Raw genomic sequence first — 16481 nt, forward strand, 5'->3', positions numbered from 1 at the left:
CACACAAAAGTTTAAATTTGTATATATATTAATGAAAACATAATTTGTCATTTGTTAGTGTTTTCTCATATATGTCAAGTGTCTAGCAATTCAGACTTGGAAATCTGATGGGAGAGATACTTTAACCTCTACTCATAACTGATTGTATCACTCCAAATATATCGAATGTATTGAAGCCCCACTGTGATGGTATTTGAAGATGGGACCTTGAGAAAAAATTAGGTCATGAAGGTGAAACCTCCATGGTTGGATTAATGTCTGCATTACAAAAGGGAGCAAGAGATGGTTGGGGAGAACAGGAATGCTCTATTTGTGTCTCATAAAGACAAGGACAAGGTGACTGCTGTTCATGGGGCAGGAAGGACACCCGGTCTTGAAGCTCCTTCCTTGCTTTCTGACTTCCAGCACTGTGACAAATTTTCCTTGTTACTGTGTTCTGCTTTGTAGTGCTAATGGTCAAATCTAGCACGGTTACATCTCAGTTCCTTAAATGTTTGATACCTGAGTTACCCAGCCTATGTTATTATTGCTGTAGCGACACAAGCTAAGACAAACTTAAAAAAAAGTATTTAAATTTTTGTTACATAAAACTGGTATGTTTAGCTTTAGAAATTATTTAATATATTCCAAACATGCTAAAAAAAGTGAGAAGAAAGCACTCTGTTTAGAGCAATGTCATAATTAAAACACTTACACAACCCATTCTTTTAGCTAAGAGAACCAGATTAGGAATGGGACTCATGACATTGTGGGAGAACACAAAACACATTCTTATGCCTCAGGCTCCAATTATCTTTTACTGTAGTCATTACAGAATGCTGTGTATTAAGGTCTAATAGACTCTTGAAACCTTGCTCAAGCTGTAGACAACTGCATGCGAGATAAAATTCTTAACCATCTCATTGATTTGAAGACTTACACATTTTTGAAATTCCAATATGCTTCATGACATGTAGTTCTCAAAATATGACATCCAATTTGATCAACACCATTTGTTGAAGATGCTGCCTTTTTTTTTCCAGTGTGTATTTCTGGCTTCTTAGTAAAAAAAAAAATCAGGTGTTCATAGGTGTGTACATTTATGTGTGGGTCTTCAGTTTGATTTCATTCATTAACATGTCTGTTTTTGTGCCCCAAACAGACTATATATTACTATAGCTCTGTAGTACAATTCAAGGTCAGGGATGGTGATATCTCCTGCAGTTGTTTGGCTATGCAATTTTGCTATCCTGATTTTTTTATGTTTTTTTATGAACTTGGAGATGTTCCCCTCATGATCTGTGAAGGATTGTGTTTGAATTTTGGTGGGGGCTGATCTGTAGATTGCTTTTGGTAGGATTAATTCTATTAATCCATAAGCATGGGAGATCTTTCTAACTTCTGATATCTTCCTCAATTTCTTTCTTCAAAGATGGAATGTTTTTATTATTCAAGTCTTTCTTTTGCTTGCTTGGTTAGAGTTACTCCAAGATATTTTCTATTATTTGATGTTATTTTGAAAAGTATTGTATTGTTTCCCTGATTTCTTTCTCAGCCAGTTTGATGTTTGTATATGATAAGGCTACCGATTTTCGTGAGTTAATTTTGTATCCAGCTACTTGTTTATTATCTGTAGGAGTTCTCTGGTGGAATTCTTAGAGTCACTTTTGTATACTATCATATTATGGGCAAATAAAGATACTTTGACTTCTTCTTTCCAATTTGTATCCCCCTGATTTCCTTCAGGTGCCTATTGCCCTAGTTAAGACTTCAAGTATGGAGAGAGTGGACAGTCTTGTCTTGTTCCTGAGTTTAGTGGAATTGCTTTGAGTTTCTGTCCATTTAATTTAATGTTGATTATGGCTTTCCATAAACAGCCTTTATTATGTTTATATATGTCCTTTGTGTCCCTAATCTCTCCAGGACTCTTACCACGAAGAGATGTAGGATTTTGTCAAATGTCTTTTCTGCATCTGATGAGATGACCATGTGGTTTTTTTTTTTGTCTTTTAGTTTGTTTATGTGGTGGATTACAATTATTACTGACTTACATATGTTGAACCATCCCTGGGAAGAAGCCTACTTGATCTAATTCTTAATTTCCTCTTTTCTGCTGTTCAGAGTTTTGACCTGAGGCTGTAATGCTAGTGTATGTGAATCTCAAAATCTGTAACATGCAAGTGCTAATTATGTAAACAATTATTAATTTTTATCCCTGTGAGCCTCTAACATTTGCAGTGGGGTGGGTGGGGTAGGACTGCCTGAGAAAGTTCCCCTATCTGTTTTCTGTACATGTTTGAGGCTGGCAGGTATTGGAGGAGGCAAACAAACCACCGAGAATCCAGCTTATTCCCACTTCACATGTCTGCCTAGAGCTTTGGCACATGTCTTCTGATTCTCCTGGAGTTGGTTTATGGCCCTCCTCTAGGTATCCAAAATAAAATGAAATTAAAAGCCACTTAAAAATATGGCTTGCGGATGGAGACATGGCTCAGGGGTTAAAAATACTGCCTGTTCTTCTAGAGGACATGGGTTGGATTCCCAGAACACACAGGACCTTCTGTAATTCTAGTCCCAGAAACTCAAGCCTCTCTTCTGGTTGCCAACAGTACTGCACACTCACGGTGCACAGACACACCTGGACTGCAAAAATAACCATTCAACCCTTTGCTCAAAGTCTTACCAAAACAGCCGTTCTTAATTGCGTCTGAGAGCGGGTGACTCACACTCAGGTTCTTTATCATTGTAACCACCTGGCACATAGTAGGCCCTCAGTTCATATCTGTGGAATGACTGACTTGCCATGCACGCAGGGCATGGTCGCTTGGTAACTCAAGCAAAACCAACTCGTGAACAACAATGCTTTTCTTTGTGGTCGCTGGGGCAGAATTCCCGCTACTGTGACCCTGCAAGGTGGTGTCCCTCACCTCTCCTAAGTGCTTTCCCTTCCTGGGGTCTGCAGTCCCCGGGTGGCGACGGTCGCGTCGCTGTGGAGACCAGAGAGATGCGGAGAGGGAACTACATTTCCCAGCTACTCCTGTGCGAGCGAGCGAGCGGCCGGGTGCGGCGAAGGGTGGGGGTGTTGGGGGGGCAAGTGCACCAGGCCCGCTGCGCACCCGGCTCCGCTCCCTGCCGAGCTGGCCGCCCGCCCCGGCCTCCGCCTGGGGATGAAGTGGGAGGCGCTAGAAGCCACTTAGCTACAGCCTGGCGCCCGATGCGGCGCTCCATCGCTGCCCCCGCCACCGAAGCGCCCGCGAGGCACAATGCAGCACTGAGGCAGCGGCGGCTGCGGCAGCGGCAGCGGCGCGGGCCGGGAAGGGGCGGTGGGGAGCCGGAGCCCGTGGCCGGGACACGAGCAGCTGAGCGCCGCCACCATGCAGGCAGCGGCGGCCGCGTCCTTCTGGCTGCTCTGCGTCTTAGGGACCTGCCCCCTAGCGCGCTGCGGTCCTGCAGGTAAGTTCGCAGCTGCTTGAGCTTCCAGGACTCTTTGGAACCCTGAAGCCCCCGAAAAGCCGCATCTGCGTTTCCACAGTGCGCGGTTTTTTTTTTTTTTTCTATTTGTATTTTTTGAAGGGCGGTGAGAAAGGAGCAAACGTGTGGGGGCTCAAGGATGCATCAGCAATCTGGGGTCAAATGCCTTTTTTTTTTATTTCTTGAAGAAGAGAAAAATAGGGAGAATGGGAAACGGGTGCCGTGTTTCTGGGCCCTGGGATGCTCTCGGATGAGCTGGTCCAGAGCTCTCCAGCTGGCGTCTTTGCGTCCTTCCCTGGTGGGGTCCTGGAGGGAGGAGACGGGGGAGTTTTCGTAGGGCTTTATTTATTTATTATTTATTTGCCATTTCTCTCTACTCCCGCCTGCCCTTCTGCCTGCCTGCAAGGAGACGCCTCGCTGAGGGAGCTGGAGAGGAGGAACGAAAACCGCTTCCTGGAGCGCCAGAGCATCGTGCCACTGCGCCTCATCTATCGCTTGGGCGGCGAGGACGAAACTTGGCACGACCGGCTCAACACACGGGTGCGGGGCCACCCTGGCGGCCGGCAGGTGAGGGAGGTGGTCCGTGGCGCAGCCTCACGACCCCACGTTTGCTTAGGGGTTGCCCTGGAGACGCGGTGCATAGGGTGGAAAGAGCACAATCCTAATGCGACTCATGCATGATGCTCCTGGTGCAAGAAGGAGGAGAAAAGGAGACAGAGAAAAAAGGAACCCAAAGAAGCACAGGCCCAGGGTTTAGCAGAATGGGCGGGGGCTGTTTGGAGGGGGTGGCGGTGGATGCTCCTAGTAGCCCAGTAACCTGAGCAAGGAGCTAGGGGCTAGAGGCCAAGACCCCATCTCCTTCCTCAAGCAAAACTGCACCGGGTTGGAGGACATTCTGTTTGGGTAGGATTGCATCATCATGTTCGTTGTTTTAACTGCTAGAGAAGGCTTTATAACACAAGATACGCAGAAAGAAGGGAAAAGAAGGAAGCTAGGCATCCCTAAAAAACCCAAGCAAAAATAAACTACACAGCAAAATCGCCTGCTCACTTACTTTGTGAACACCAGAGATATGCCTATTCACTCCTGACTTCTATAAACTGGTCCTCCCTACTTTTTCACCGTTGTAATTAGGGCTGTATTGTTATCGAGCACTTAATTTGTTAAAAAAACCCCTAATTTATTGCATTAAATTAATCAAATTAATGTACCTGCATTTAAATCAATACCAAACATATGTTTGAAAATCGTTTTGAAGTTACTGGCTAATTCTAGCCAATATTTTTAGAACCATGTAAGGGATTTTCTGTTTGTAAGCACCAAGATTCTGAACATTATGAAGATGAGCTGTACACTTTCCAATTGTACACGCACGCGCCACTAACATAACTGTAATGTGTTAATGTGCTCGGCTATTCACATGTGTGATATGTAAAGTCTGAAAAATATTTGTCTAGATTTGCAGCCAAGTAATTGGCTCCACTAAACTTTTGACATAGGTAGAAATTCAGGGTTAATTGTAGTATCCTCTGAAGTTAGATTATTGTAGTAGAAAACCTTATATGCCCAGCCCTTAGCGAAGGAGTTTCTTATCCGAATTAATGTTTGACAGCTGCTTATGTTTCTTTTTATTTTGACTTGTTTCCATGGGAAAGCTGTATAAGCAGGGAACCTGTGTTTTATTTTTCAGTTAATAAATATTATTCCTGTGAAGCAATATTCTGATGTTGGTTTGTAGCCTTTTACTAAAAAACCCAGACCCACAGAAACTAGGATTATAATGAATTCTGGCTTCAGTGATTGGTAACTTACCTGTCTGTCTCCTACTATTCTTCTTGCCCTTTCTGTATGACTTTGAAGTAAATGGCATATTATTTATTAAAATTTTCAGTAGTCAAAGTCTGAAAGGTAAGAGTTATTTAGAAAAATATAACTCTGAATTGTCATGTTAAAAATAAGATTTGTTAGTACTGTAAAGCAATCATTTATTCAGAATAACTTTCACCTATCTCAAAAGTATGCTTCTGTGTGTATAGTTTATATGCACATCTTTCCTCATTTTGAGCCAGAGCTGAAATAAAGTGCATACTTAGTTTATTTTAGTCTCTTTTACCATATGGTTTCTTCCACCCATTCCTTTATTTTTTTATTTTAATTTTCCTTGTAATTTATTTACTAAGACACGAGGTCATCCATTCTCTATAGAGTTTTCCATGGTCTGGATTTTGCTGATATAAGTAGTTCGCTAAAAACAAGTCCTAGAGAATTAGGAAAGGAAAGGAAAGACAGACAGAGAGATGCAGGAGGAGGAAGCGAAGGAGCAGAGTCTGGAACTCCGGGTCTCTGCCTTCTGTGATCATGCCCGAGTGCCTACCCCTTCTCTATGCCAGTGCAGCCTCTGCCCCATGCTGATCATGGTCCCAATGCCTTCCTCTTCTCTATGGCTGCCTCATGCTGATCATGGCCCCAGTGCCTTCCTCTTCTCTATGGCTGCCTCATGCTGATCATGGTCCCAATGCCTTCCTCTTCTCTATGGCTGCCTCATGCTGATCATGGTCCCAATGCCTTCCTCTTCTCTATGGCTGCCCCATGCTGATCATGGTCCCAATGCCTTCCTCTTCTCTATGGCTGCCTCATGCTGATCATGGCCCCAGTGCCTTCCTCTTCTCTATGCTGGTAAAAGACCACTAAGTTTGAAAAACAGGCCATTGCTTTTTCTTTCTCTCTCAGTGTTTCTAGGATACCACTTCTGAGATGTTTTGACTTATAGCCCTCTCCACTGGGGCAGAAGATACATACCATAGGCCCTTCAGAAGTAAACTCCACTATTGGGAAAATGAGACTATTGTTTGGTGTGCCGTAAATGACTTGGTAGAATTTTTATTAAGCAGCATACATAGATTATTAATTCAAGTCTGAAGTGGAAGTAATGCTATTTATAACTAAGACAAATTATCCTTGGTTTCTGAAGGTGCAGACAGTGTATGTTGTCTGCATCAGTTGGGAAGTCAGTGTAATCAGGACCCTTAAATTGCAGCAGGACACCATGGGGAACAGACACAAAGGCCTACACATTGTTGCATACCCAACATTTCCTGCAGTAAGGAAACTCAGGGGTTTTCTTGTCTGCTAGGCATTTCTGGTTTCAAAAGAGCTATAATTTTACCCTAAAATGTGTTGATTCTATATAGCTCTTGTTATTATTATTTGATAAATAGAACTTTTGGCATTGTAGGTACCTGTGGATATTTCTTAGCAACTCCCCTTGTATTTCAGAAATAACATTTAGATGATTTTTTTCCCTGTAAGCTCATAAGGCACGTGTGTGTGTGTGTGTGTATGTGTGTGTTTGTGTGTGTGTGTGTGTTTGTGTGTGTGTATATGTGTGTGTGTATTTCATTTATTGACTCATTAAAAGGATTTTATTCAGTTGAGCTCTTGATATTTAGCATGTTAAAATAAACCAAGACCACGGGGATTTAGAGATAAAAGACACTTCTAGCCTCTAATGGGTTTACAGACAGCTGGGAGAATGAATGAGTGTATGAACAATTACTCTTTGCCCTTCAGTCTTGAGGTGATCACAGACTGCTGTGGAAAAAGAGAGAGCCCAGCACTTAACCCCTCGAGCAGTCAGCGGACTCTCCCAGGAGGCACTGTCTGATCTGTGTTTTGCGAATGAGTTAAAAAATTGGCTAGAATACAGAGAGAGAGTGGGGACAGCAGATACAGAGCCCCATGGAAGTCAGGGCTTGTCTTTGTTAGCTGAAGATGAGCTCTGGGGGACCAGTGTGAAAAGGAGAAGAGTGTAGCTTCTAGCTGCTGCCCAAGTTCTTGACTTTGCGATGAGTTGGGATTTGGTTCAGCAGGCTATGTAAGCGTTTTAGCAAGATTAGCTGGCTAAACTCATGATCCTATGTTCTAGTCGTAAGGTCACAGAAGAATCATTGTAGTTCCTAAGAGTGAGCAGGCTTACATATTCATTTTTATTCACTGATAAATGCTAATACTTACCGTTGAGCTTCACGGGACTGAGCTCCCAGACGTCCTGAAAACACTGTGCATGAGTAGCATTTACAAAGCCCCCAGACCCACGCTGGGCACACAGTGGGTCTAAGAGTCCCTTAAGTAACAGTAGCTCCCTTGCACAGCTGGGAGACTGTTCGGAAATTTTATGACGTCATTTGAATGCAAATGATGCCCCGATTACCTGAATTTAACACATTCCCCGAAATTACAAATTACTCATGTTTTACATAACGCAGTAAAACTGAATAGCCTTAGAAAGAAGAGCGCTTAAAGGCCACTTAAATTAGTTCAGAAATTGCTTCTTACTTGACAAGCCCAAGGGATGGTAGTCGGATATGTAGTCTTCAAACTCACAAAGACTCCGTGAGTATCAGGCTTCTTTGACTGTTGCTGTGAACTTGTTTCAGCTTTCATCCATCAATGGGAATATTACGCTTTTTATTTTAGAAGAAACTTTATTTGCTTCTGGTTGAATGATGACAGTTTAGTGTGAAATGATGGCGTTATTGCTACAAATCCATATTGTGAATTTTGTGTTTATTGCATGAGTTACTCCATTGCATGCTAATTCATATCGTAAGTGGGAGGATCAGTCCGTGTAGAAGCTTATTATGCCATAAAATACTAAAATTATAGTCAAAATAGTTATACTTGATTGTGGATAACCTGGCTGTCTTTGGGGTTGTCAAATATGAAGTCATTCCACGCTTGGAAAAAAGCCCTAGGATATTCAAAATATTGAGTCTTTTTTTCTTCTGTTGCAATAGTATTTATGCTAAAAGAACTGCATGTTTGTGGATAGTAACGTAAAATTTACAATTTTTTTTTTTACCAATTTGTGTAAGGTATCATCTACTGATTTTTACTGATGGTTTAATATTGATAACCCTGTAGTTGTTATTTAGAATATGCTTACTAATGATCGCTCTTTTTGCAATCTAAGCATCATAAATTTACTATATCTTCAGAAATGGGTTATTTGATAGCTTATTTTTTTACATAGTTACCTAGAAATTCTGTTATTTATTTTAAATCAAGTAGTTTTATATTTCCATATACAACATAATTTCTTCTATCAGAAATGTTTGTTGTCCGTGAGTAAAAGATCTACTTTTTTTTGGTCTGATCTTCTACAAAGTGTTTCTTTTTAAGGAATTGTCATGTGGCAATAAGGATGTGGATCTATAATTCCACAGTTTTATAACCACTAGTGAGTGGGGAAAAAAAGCAAAATGAAGGCATGATGGCAGCAAAGGTGTGCCCTATTTCTTGTGACTGTTTATGCATATGTTATCGTAGGAGTGAGCTGTTCTTAACGTTATGTTGCTTCATCTGGGGCACCGAGTCCGCTTGACTGTCAGTTGTCACAGCACAGCTTCCCCAGTGGGAAAGGGCTCCTAGGAGGTACAGCTCTGATGGTCGTTTGCCAGGATAGCACAGATATCTTTTTAAAAAATGTGCATTTGTTAAACGAAGTAGCTCAGTATTAGTAAAGTTTGGCTGTGAGCAGCAGGAAAGAGATGCTTCACAGTGCACTTTTGTTTACTTGCCAGTGATAAGTGGTTAAAGTAAAATCAAAATTATAATATCCCTTAAATATTTAGAAATAAGCTTCTTCTAATTTTCCATTCATCCATCCTTACCTTCCTACCTATTATGTGTGTGTACATACGAATATCCCAGCACACATATGAAGGTCAGAGGCCAACATATGAGAGTCATTTCTCTCCTTTCACTGATGTGGGATTTCTTTCTATCTACTGGGAATGCCATTGGTTAATAAAGAAACTGCCTTGGCCTGTTGATAGGGCAGAACTTAGCGAGGCCAGGAAAACTAAACTGAATGCTGGGAGAAGGAAGGTAGACTCAGTGAGAAGCCATGTAGTCCCGCCAGAGACGGACACTGGAACTTTACCTGGTAAACCACAGCCTTGTAGTGATACACAGATTAATAGACATGGGTTAAATTAAGATGTAAGCGCTAGCCAATAAGAAACTAGCGCTAATGGGCCAAGTAGTGATTTAATTAATACAGTTTCTGTGTGATTATTTCGGGTCTAAGCAGCCGGGAACGTACAAGTGGCCTCCTACTATATTTCACCGTGTAAGTTCTGGGAGTTGAGCTCGGGTCACCAGGCTTGGCAGCAAACATCACTATTTGCTGTGCCATCTTGCAGGCTTTCCTTTAAATCTTCATTCAAACTCATATAAATGCAGTAATAGAATCCTAGGTGACAGTAGAGACCTAATTCAGGCATTGTGCTTCTTATCTTTGATAGCCCAATTTGTGTGTGTATATGTATGTGTATATGTATATGTATATGTATATGTGTGTGTGTGTATTCAGATATACATATAGCTATCTATAAAATTCCATGAAATTATTTTACTGTGCACAAGGAACCAGTTTTGAGCCATTTCTTCACGGCTATATAGAGAGCAAGCATGAATGAATCTAAGAGCGTATGAGTTTCTGAAGTGTTCTTGGTTCTGTTAGCTTTCTCATACTGCAAAACCTGCCAAGTGTTCTTTGGATTGTTCTAGAGCCCATTTGAGAGAGAGCGAGAGAGCGCTGCTCTTTTTCTCCCGGCTCACTGAGAAAGGAATGTGTAACACGGGCATCACTGCACAGCCACAGTGAGTGTGTCCGGGCCACGTTTATCACAGGGAAAGCAGATGCTCATCTAAGTGCATGAGGGAGAAAAGGAGAGACTGGGGAGAGTGGTGGGAAGCAGGAAAGAAAAGGAAGCAGAGAAAAGATGTCAGTGAACTCTGTATACTATATAGTAAAATATCTAATATTTGGTAATTTTGTAATATTGTGGTTACTTTTAATGTGTCACATCAGCTTCTTCATGCGTGATGTACATTACCTTCACCGAAGTTCAGTCATAACTTGTCATTTTTAAAGGATCTAAGAGGAGAATTGAACTTGGAAACTTCAAATCCACTGCACTGGCTGAATACTTACTTTGGATGGCAATCAAGACATTTAGATGCCCTTTGTCATCGGAATCAAGATGAAATTTCCCCCTGTTAGAGTTACACTTTTCTTCTAGTGCATCAGAAATACCTGTGTTTATATTTAACGTTATACGGCAGTGGAGAAGCTTGCTGAACACAGCAGGGACCTTCAGTTTTCTACCTCAATAAATAATGGCTATATGGGGAGACATTTGACATCCAAAAGCATTCACCTCTTGAGGGAGGTGCCTGTGGACACTGTACTGATGATGCCTTTCATTGTAAATCCAGCTCTTGGTATTCAATAGTCAACATCAAAATTATATATGCCTTGTTGCCAGAGTTTTGCTGACAGAGACAGTAATGCTAAACAGAGATTTATATTCATATATTCCCCATATAAGAAAAGATATGGAGTATCTCTTGTGTCCATATGGTACCAGTAGCTTAAGGGTCCCAAATGCCAAATCGTTCAGATAAAGCAGATACATAATAAGCAAAATGACGAGTTCTGTGAGCATCTGGTTGGATGTGTTTATTTTGGTAATGGAAGTACTAGGATGAAAAACGTTTGGAGAAAGTTGAAAATACAGGAACTCAGTTTTCCAAACACAGGCCATGTACCCTAAGCACTGTGATGGGTGATTTATATTCGTTATTTTCAATGATGAGGTAGATGCTATTATACACACTTTGTAGTTGAGTTGATTAGCTTTTCCGTGGTCTTATAGCTTTATAGAGGGTAAAATGGGAAAATAATTCTGAAAGGAACTGTTAAAAAAGCAAAGTAGTGTTTTACAAAGTTTCTGTTACTAAGTTTTGATGGATTTCTCATATATCTGTGTTAAAATATACCTACATTAATTCTTTAAGAAACTCCTGACCCTTATTGATCTCCTTTCTTGATAACTTGTAATTATTTTTCATGTAACTAAAAATCACATGTATTTAAAGAAATATTTAACATCAAAATGGATTTTAGGCTTCTATTGCTCTTCGCTCCTGACTTTAGTTCCTTTTAAGATAAAAATCTGTTTTGTCTTATCCATGACAACTGGATTTTGAAAATAAAATTAAAAATTCTGTATCTTGATTCAGAAATACCAGCAGTTCTAATAGGAAGGACAGGGAATTTAGAATTTACTTATTCCCTTTTCCCCAGAATCTGTTTGCTGTTTGTGTCTTAAAGGTTTTCAGAGTCATACATATAAACAGGTTAAATAAATATGTCTCTTTTCCTCTTAAAAAGTTAATGTTGTACCAGGTCATTTTACTTCTTAGCTGAAGCTGCCTTTTCCTTTCATTTCTGTTGTTTTGAACACAGATCCCTAGATAGCTGTGAAGATTGTTTTCTGAACCTAGGCCTGTAGTGCGCTGCTTTCACAGGTGATTTTATAGTGTTCCACCCATGGAGGTAGAACTTAGGGCTGGCACCTTTATTGGATCGCCTCTCAGTTTGGCACTGCCCGGTGTGGATAGCTGTATCACTAGTTGTTGGTTTCACATCCTCTCCTCCTCCCCTTCTCCTCTTTCCTTCTCCTCCCCTCCTCCTCCTCCCCTCCTCTTCCCCTCCTCCTTCCCTTCTCCTCCTTCCTCTTCCCCTCGTCCTCCCCTTGTTCTCCCTTCTTCTTCCCCTCCTCTTCCCCTTCTCCTTCCTCCTCCTTCCCTCGTCCTCCCCTCGTCCTCCCTTCCTTCTCCCCTCCTCTTCCCCTCCTCTTCCCCTTCTCCTTCCCTTCTCCTTCCTCCTCCTTCCCTCGTCCTCCCCTCGTCCTCCCTTCCTCCTCCCCTCTTCTCCTTCTTCCCTTCTCCTCCTCCTCCCTTTCTTCTTCCCTCATCCTCCCCTCGCCCTCCTCCTTCTCCTCCTCTTTTCTCCTCCTCCTCTTCCCCACTCCTCCCCTCCTCCCCTTCTCCTCCTCCTCCTTTCTCCTCCTCCTTTCTCTTCCTCCTCCTTCCTCTTCCTCCTCCTCTTCCCTCCTCCTCCCCTCCTCCTCCCCCCCCTCCTCCTCCTCCTTTCTCCTCCTCCTTCCTCTTCCTCCTTCCTCTTCCTCCTCCTCTTCCTCCTCCTCTTCCCTCCTCCTCCCCTCCCCTCCTTCCTCTTCCTCCTCCTCTTCCCTCCTCCTCCTCTCCTCCCCTCCTCCTCCCCTCCTTCCTCTTCCCCCTCCTCCTCCCCTCCTCCCCTCCTCCTCCCCTCCTCCTCCTCCTCTTTTCTCCTCCTCCTTCCTCTTCCTCCTTCCTCTTCCTCCTCCTCTTCCCTCCTCCTCCCCTCCTCCTCCCCTCCTCCTCCTCCTCTTTTCTCCTCCTCCTTCCTCTTCCTCCTTCCTCTTCCTCCTCCTCTTCCCTCCTCCTCCCCTCCTCCTCCCCTCCTCCTCCTCCTTCTTTCTCCTCCTCCTCCTCCTTTCTCCTCCTCCTTCCTCTTCCTCCTCCTCTTCCCTCCTCCTCCCCTCCTCCTCCCCTTCTCCTCTTCCTCCTTTCTCCTCCTCCTCCTCCTCCTCCTCCTCCTCCTCCTCCTCCTCCTCCTCATTTGCTCACTCGGTAGGCTCTCTCCCTCACTGGCAGCATTAGCGTTCTGGGGCTGTACTGAACTGATGGGCAGTTCCTGGAGTTGATTAAACCTTCCTCTGCAGTTTCCCTTTTCCTTGGAATCTCCGGAGCTGCTCCTTCACACAGCCTTGTTCTGCAGATTTCCTTCGATCCCCTGGTGTGTTTTTGTGTCCTGCCAGGGTTCTCCTAGAAACATAATTGTGGATCTTCAGTAGGTACAAGTGACAGTCAAAGCTACGCATAGTCTGGCTTTATTAACGTGCGGTAGCCTGGAGGAATAAGAAGGAGACATCTGGCTAAACAAGTGACCTAAGATCATCCAAATGTGGGCAGGAGCGGATTTTGAGTAAGGGTGGGGAGAAGATGAGGCTCAGGGTCACCACAGATCCATTACAGAGAAGAGACTGGGCCCATTGCACGAGAAAGACTCAGCATCCTCCTGACTCAGCTTAGGCAGGGCTGCCTGGGAAAGCCTGATACATTTTAGCCTCAGCCATTGGGATTTTAGTGACTAACATTGATTTTGATTCTAAGGTTTGTGTTTAGCAAATAGAAGTCTGCGTTTAGCCAGGTTTGCCCCAGTGGCCCTAGGAGTGCTTCTGTTCCCCGTGAGGACTAGGTTTGTGGTTCTGCCAGAACGATTCTCTCCCATTCCTTTTCCCCTTCTTTCTTCTTTCTTCCTCCCATCTTGTCCACCTCCCACTTACTTCTTCCTTCCTCTTTGTCTTCTTCCCTCTTTTCCTTTCTTCTCTTCCTTTTTATTCTTGGTGGGTCTTTTTAACGTTCCTCGGGGTTGTGGGAGAGGACTTAAACACCTCATAATTCAGGAGCCCATGCTTCTTTCTCTCCATTATGTAATTGAGACTGTTGCCCTGGGCCCCATCTGGGTCAGGAGATGTCACCCAGTGAAAAGCTGGTTTCCTAACTCGTGCAGGGATTTTTTTTTTTAGTCTCTAAAAATTATAGCTCTAAAATGCTCTAAAATTGTGTAAAATGAGTAATAGTTCATTTTGAGTGATATGCAATGCCTGTTAATTGAATGTTCAGTGAATGAATCTGTGTAGAGTTGAGTTTAGAAGGTAAACAATCATTGAGATGAATAATTGTTATTAATCATTTGCCTTACTTGCTGAGTTATTTTCAAGGAGATTTCGGTGTTTCCTGCAACTTAGCTGTAGCTAGTACTTTGAAATGTGTTGCAGAAAACTTGGGAAAATATTTAATAAGAACCATGGGTGTTTTGCACAACTCATTTTCAGAGCTTCCAGGATGCTGATAATTTAAGTCATTGTTCATAGTAAGACTTTTTATTGATGTTGGTAGAAACTTAAACACTACCAAAGATTATATAAAAGTTTGGATCCTGAACCAAAATCAGCATTTACTACATTTATGATCCCGTTTCTGGCTTAACTATAAATAGATCATTGCTTTCTCAATAAAAATGATTTAAGTTGGATGGTTATTGATTGGGTGAGACGTTGTGGAAGTCCACGATGTATTTATTGCTCTCACCAAAGCTGCCGTTTCGGACTGGGTAAGCCACTAGAGCTAAGACTGTTTTAAACACAGTGTAGAGCAAATGTTGACTGTCACCGAGCTCCCAGGGAAAGCTGGTGGAAGCACTGACATTGAATTCCTGAGGTAAGATTAGCGCAGTGTTGTTACAGCTCTGGATGATCTTGAACAGACAATGTTCTCTTATCGTCAACGAAGGAAAAGTTTTATTAATTTATACCTTAATCAGTTTAGTATGAAACATGTTTGAGCGTATTGATTAATGGGTTCAAATGTTCCAATGATGACATCTTGAAGTTTGCAGTTGTATGGGTTGAATGGAGTGAAAATATTTTACTTAACTACATAAACATATGGCAAAGGCAGGTATGAACCTTTGTTTTATTGTACCCCCCACCCCAGCATTGAGTGAGACAGTCATGTAACAAGCACCCAGCAAGGACTGCTAATGCCATGCACTATGGGCACTCTGGGTGTTTCTGCTCCAAAGCCTTGTTCTATGGGCCTTTCTCTGGTTGGTAATGCTTTTCATCCTTTCATGGTGAACTGTCTGTAAACTCCCCCACTCTCCTGTGACCCCTGGAAATGCTTCTCTGTAACCTTTGGTGTATTTTGTCTTTCTTCATCTTTCTGTCAAGCACCGCTTTTTCTCTTAACAACAGACACAGGCCTCTGGAAGGTTGCTTGCATTTAGTGATGGTGCTGTCTAACACTGAACTTTACTTATTTTGGGGACTTAGACATGTGTTATAGATCAACAAGCTCTTCATTTCACTACTGACTGATCAATAGTATTTTGTGTGATCTCCCCCTTACACTCCTGGTACTTTTATCTCAGATTCCACTTAAGTTGGCTCTCATTCGTTTTCTTCAGTGTGTGTTGTGTGTCTCCCGGCTTCCAGCTTCATGTGTTCAGTCCCACTCTGTCCTGGCTGAGCATGACATTTTGAAGGTTGTGGACAAGAACAGGGACCCATTGCTGCAGGAGGGTGAACCTGTGCCATGATGCTGCAGAATACATGTTCAGTGTAAAGAAACAACAAGGCATATTATATGGCACTCAGAGTCAAACCTGCCTCAGGCTTGGCTAGAATTGTGTGTACTTATGCCTATGCCGTGGAGGGGATCCAGACACTGATACCTGTGTGAAGTTATTGCTGTGAGACAGTCTTGAGCACATACTTGCTCATGTATAGTTACCGTTGTCCGCCTGATGCTCAGCATGGTACCTCACCCACAGTAGGTACTCAGTAAATATTTTCAGTCTGTTTTTGTCTTAATTTTCTGTCTCAAAGATATAAATATCTTCCCAGTAGATATTCCCAAGTTTTTAGTCAAGACGTGGCAGAGGGTCATGGGCCTCCTCCCATATTCATGCCTACTCTCTGCCCTCTCTCCTTTCTCTCCCACAAGTATTCCTGTTGCTCCAGCACAGCCTCTGTGTTCCATATGCCCTGGTTCTCTGGATCACTGCACAGTGACCCTGTGGGCTGAAATCAGAGTCCTTCTTGCTTAGGCCCCAAGGCAGAGCTTACCCAAAACGTCAGAGCCATGGTACCAAGGGGACAGGGGACAGAGGGAGTGGCAGGAACTTGGACCATTGTGAGCTCACTGATATTGAGAGAACTGGGGGTTGAGGGTTGACCAGGCTCCCCTAGTAGCCTGACAGAAATCTTAGCCTCAGTTTTGGTTCACTAAAATGGGACAGAGCTAAGCAGACAGTCCTCAGAAAAACCACAGTTTTCTGCTAGCTCAGCAGGGACCCCATGACCCCTTCTGCTGGCTCAGTAGGCCCCCAAAGCCCCTTTCTTGGCTCAGCAGATGCCCCCAGTCTCCAGATAACTTAAGATGGCCTTCCCTACGCTAACCACTAGGACCTTCCACTGTCAGCCCCCATACTAATCTTTCTGCCACCAATCAGCCCCAGATTAATCCCTTCTCTCTGGAATTCCCCTAACTCAGTTTAAAAGGAGCTTGTA

The 16481-nt window shown here is 43.0% G+C and overlaps 1 protein-coding gene across 16 annotated transcripts in view; it reads left to right on the forward strand.

Moving 5' to 3' along the window:
• The first annotated feature begins 3214 nt into the window (after nt 1-3214).
• Nucleotides 3215-16481, forward strand: part of Adam22 (ADAM metallopeptidase domain 22) — a 209830-nt gene continuing 196563 nt past the window's right edge. For all 16 annotated transcript variants that reach the window (XM_075956471.1, XM_075956475.1, XM_075956478.1 and 13 more), the window contains exons 1-2: nt 3215-3432; nt 3857-4017. In XM_075956471.1, the coding sequence (XP_075812586.1) occupies nt 3354-3432; nt 3857-4017 (240 nt within the window). In that variant the 5' untranslated portion in view covers nt 3215-3353. The remainder of the gene's footprint in view (nt 3433-3856; nt 4018-16481) is intronic.

This window comes from Microtus pennsylvanicus, chromosome 22, assembly GCF_037038515.1.
Source record: "Microtus pennsylvanicus isolate mMicPen1 chromosome 22, mMicPen1.hap1, whole genome shotgun sequence".
Lineage (NCBI taxonomy): Eukaryota > Metazoa > Chordata > Mammalia > Rodentia > Cricetidae > Microtus > Microtus pennsylvanicus.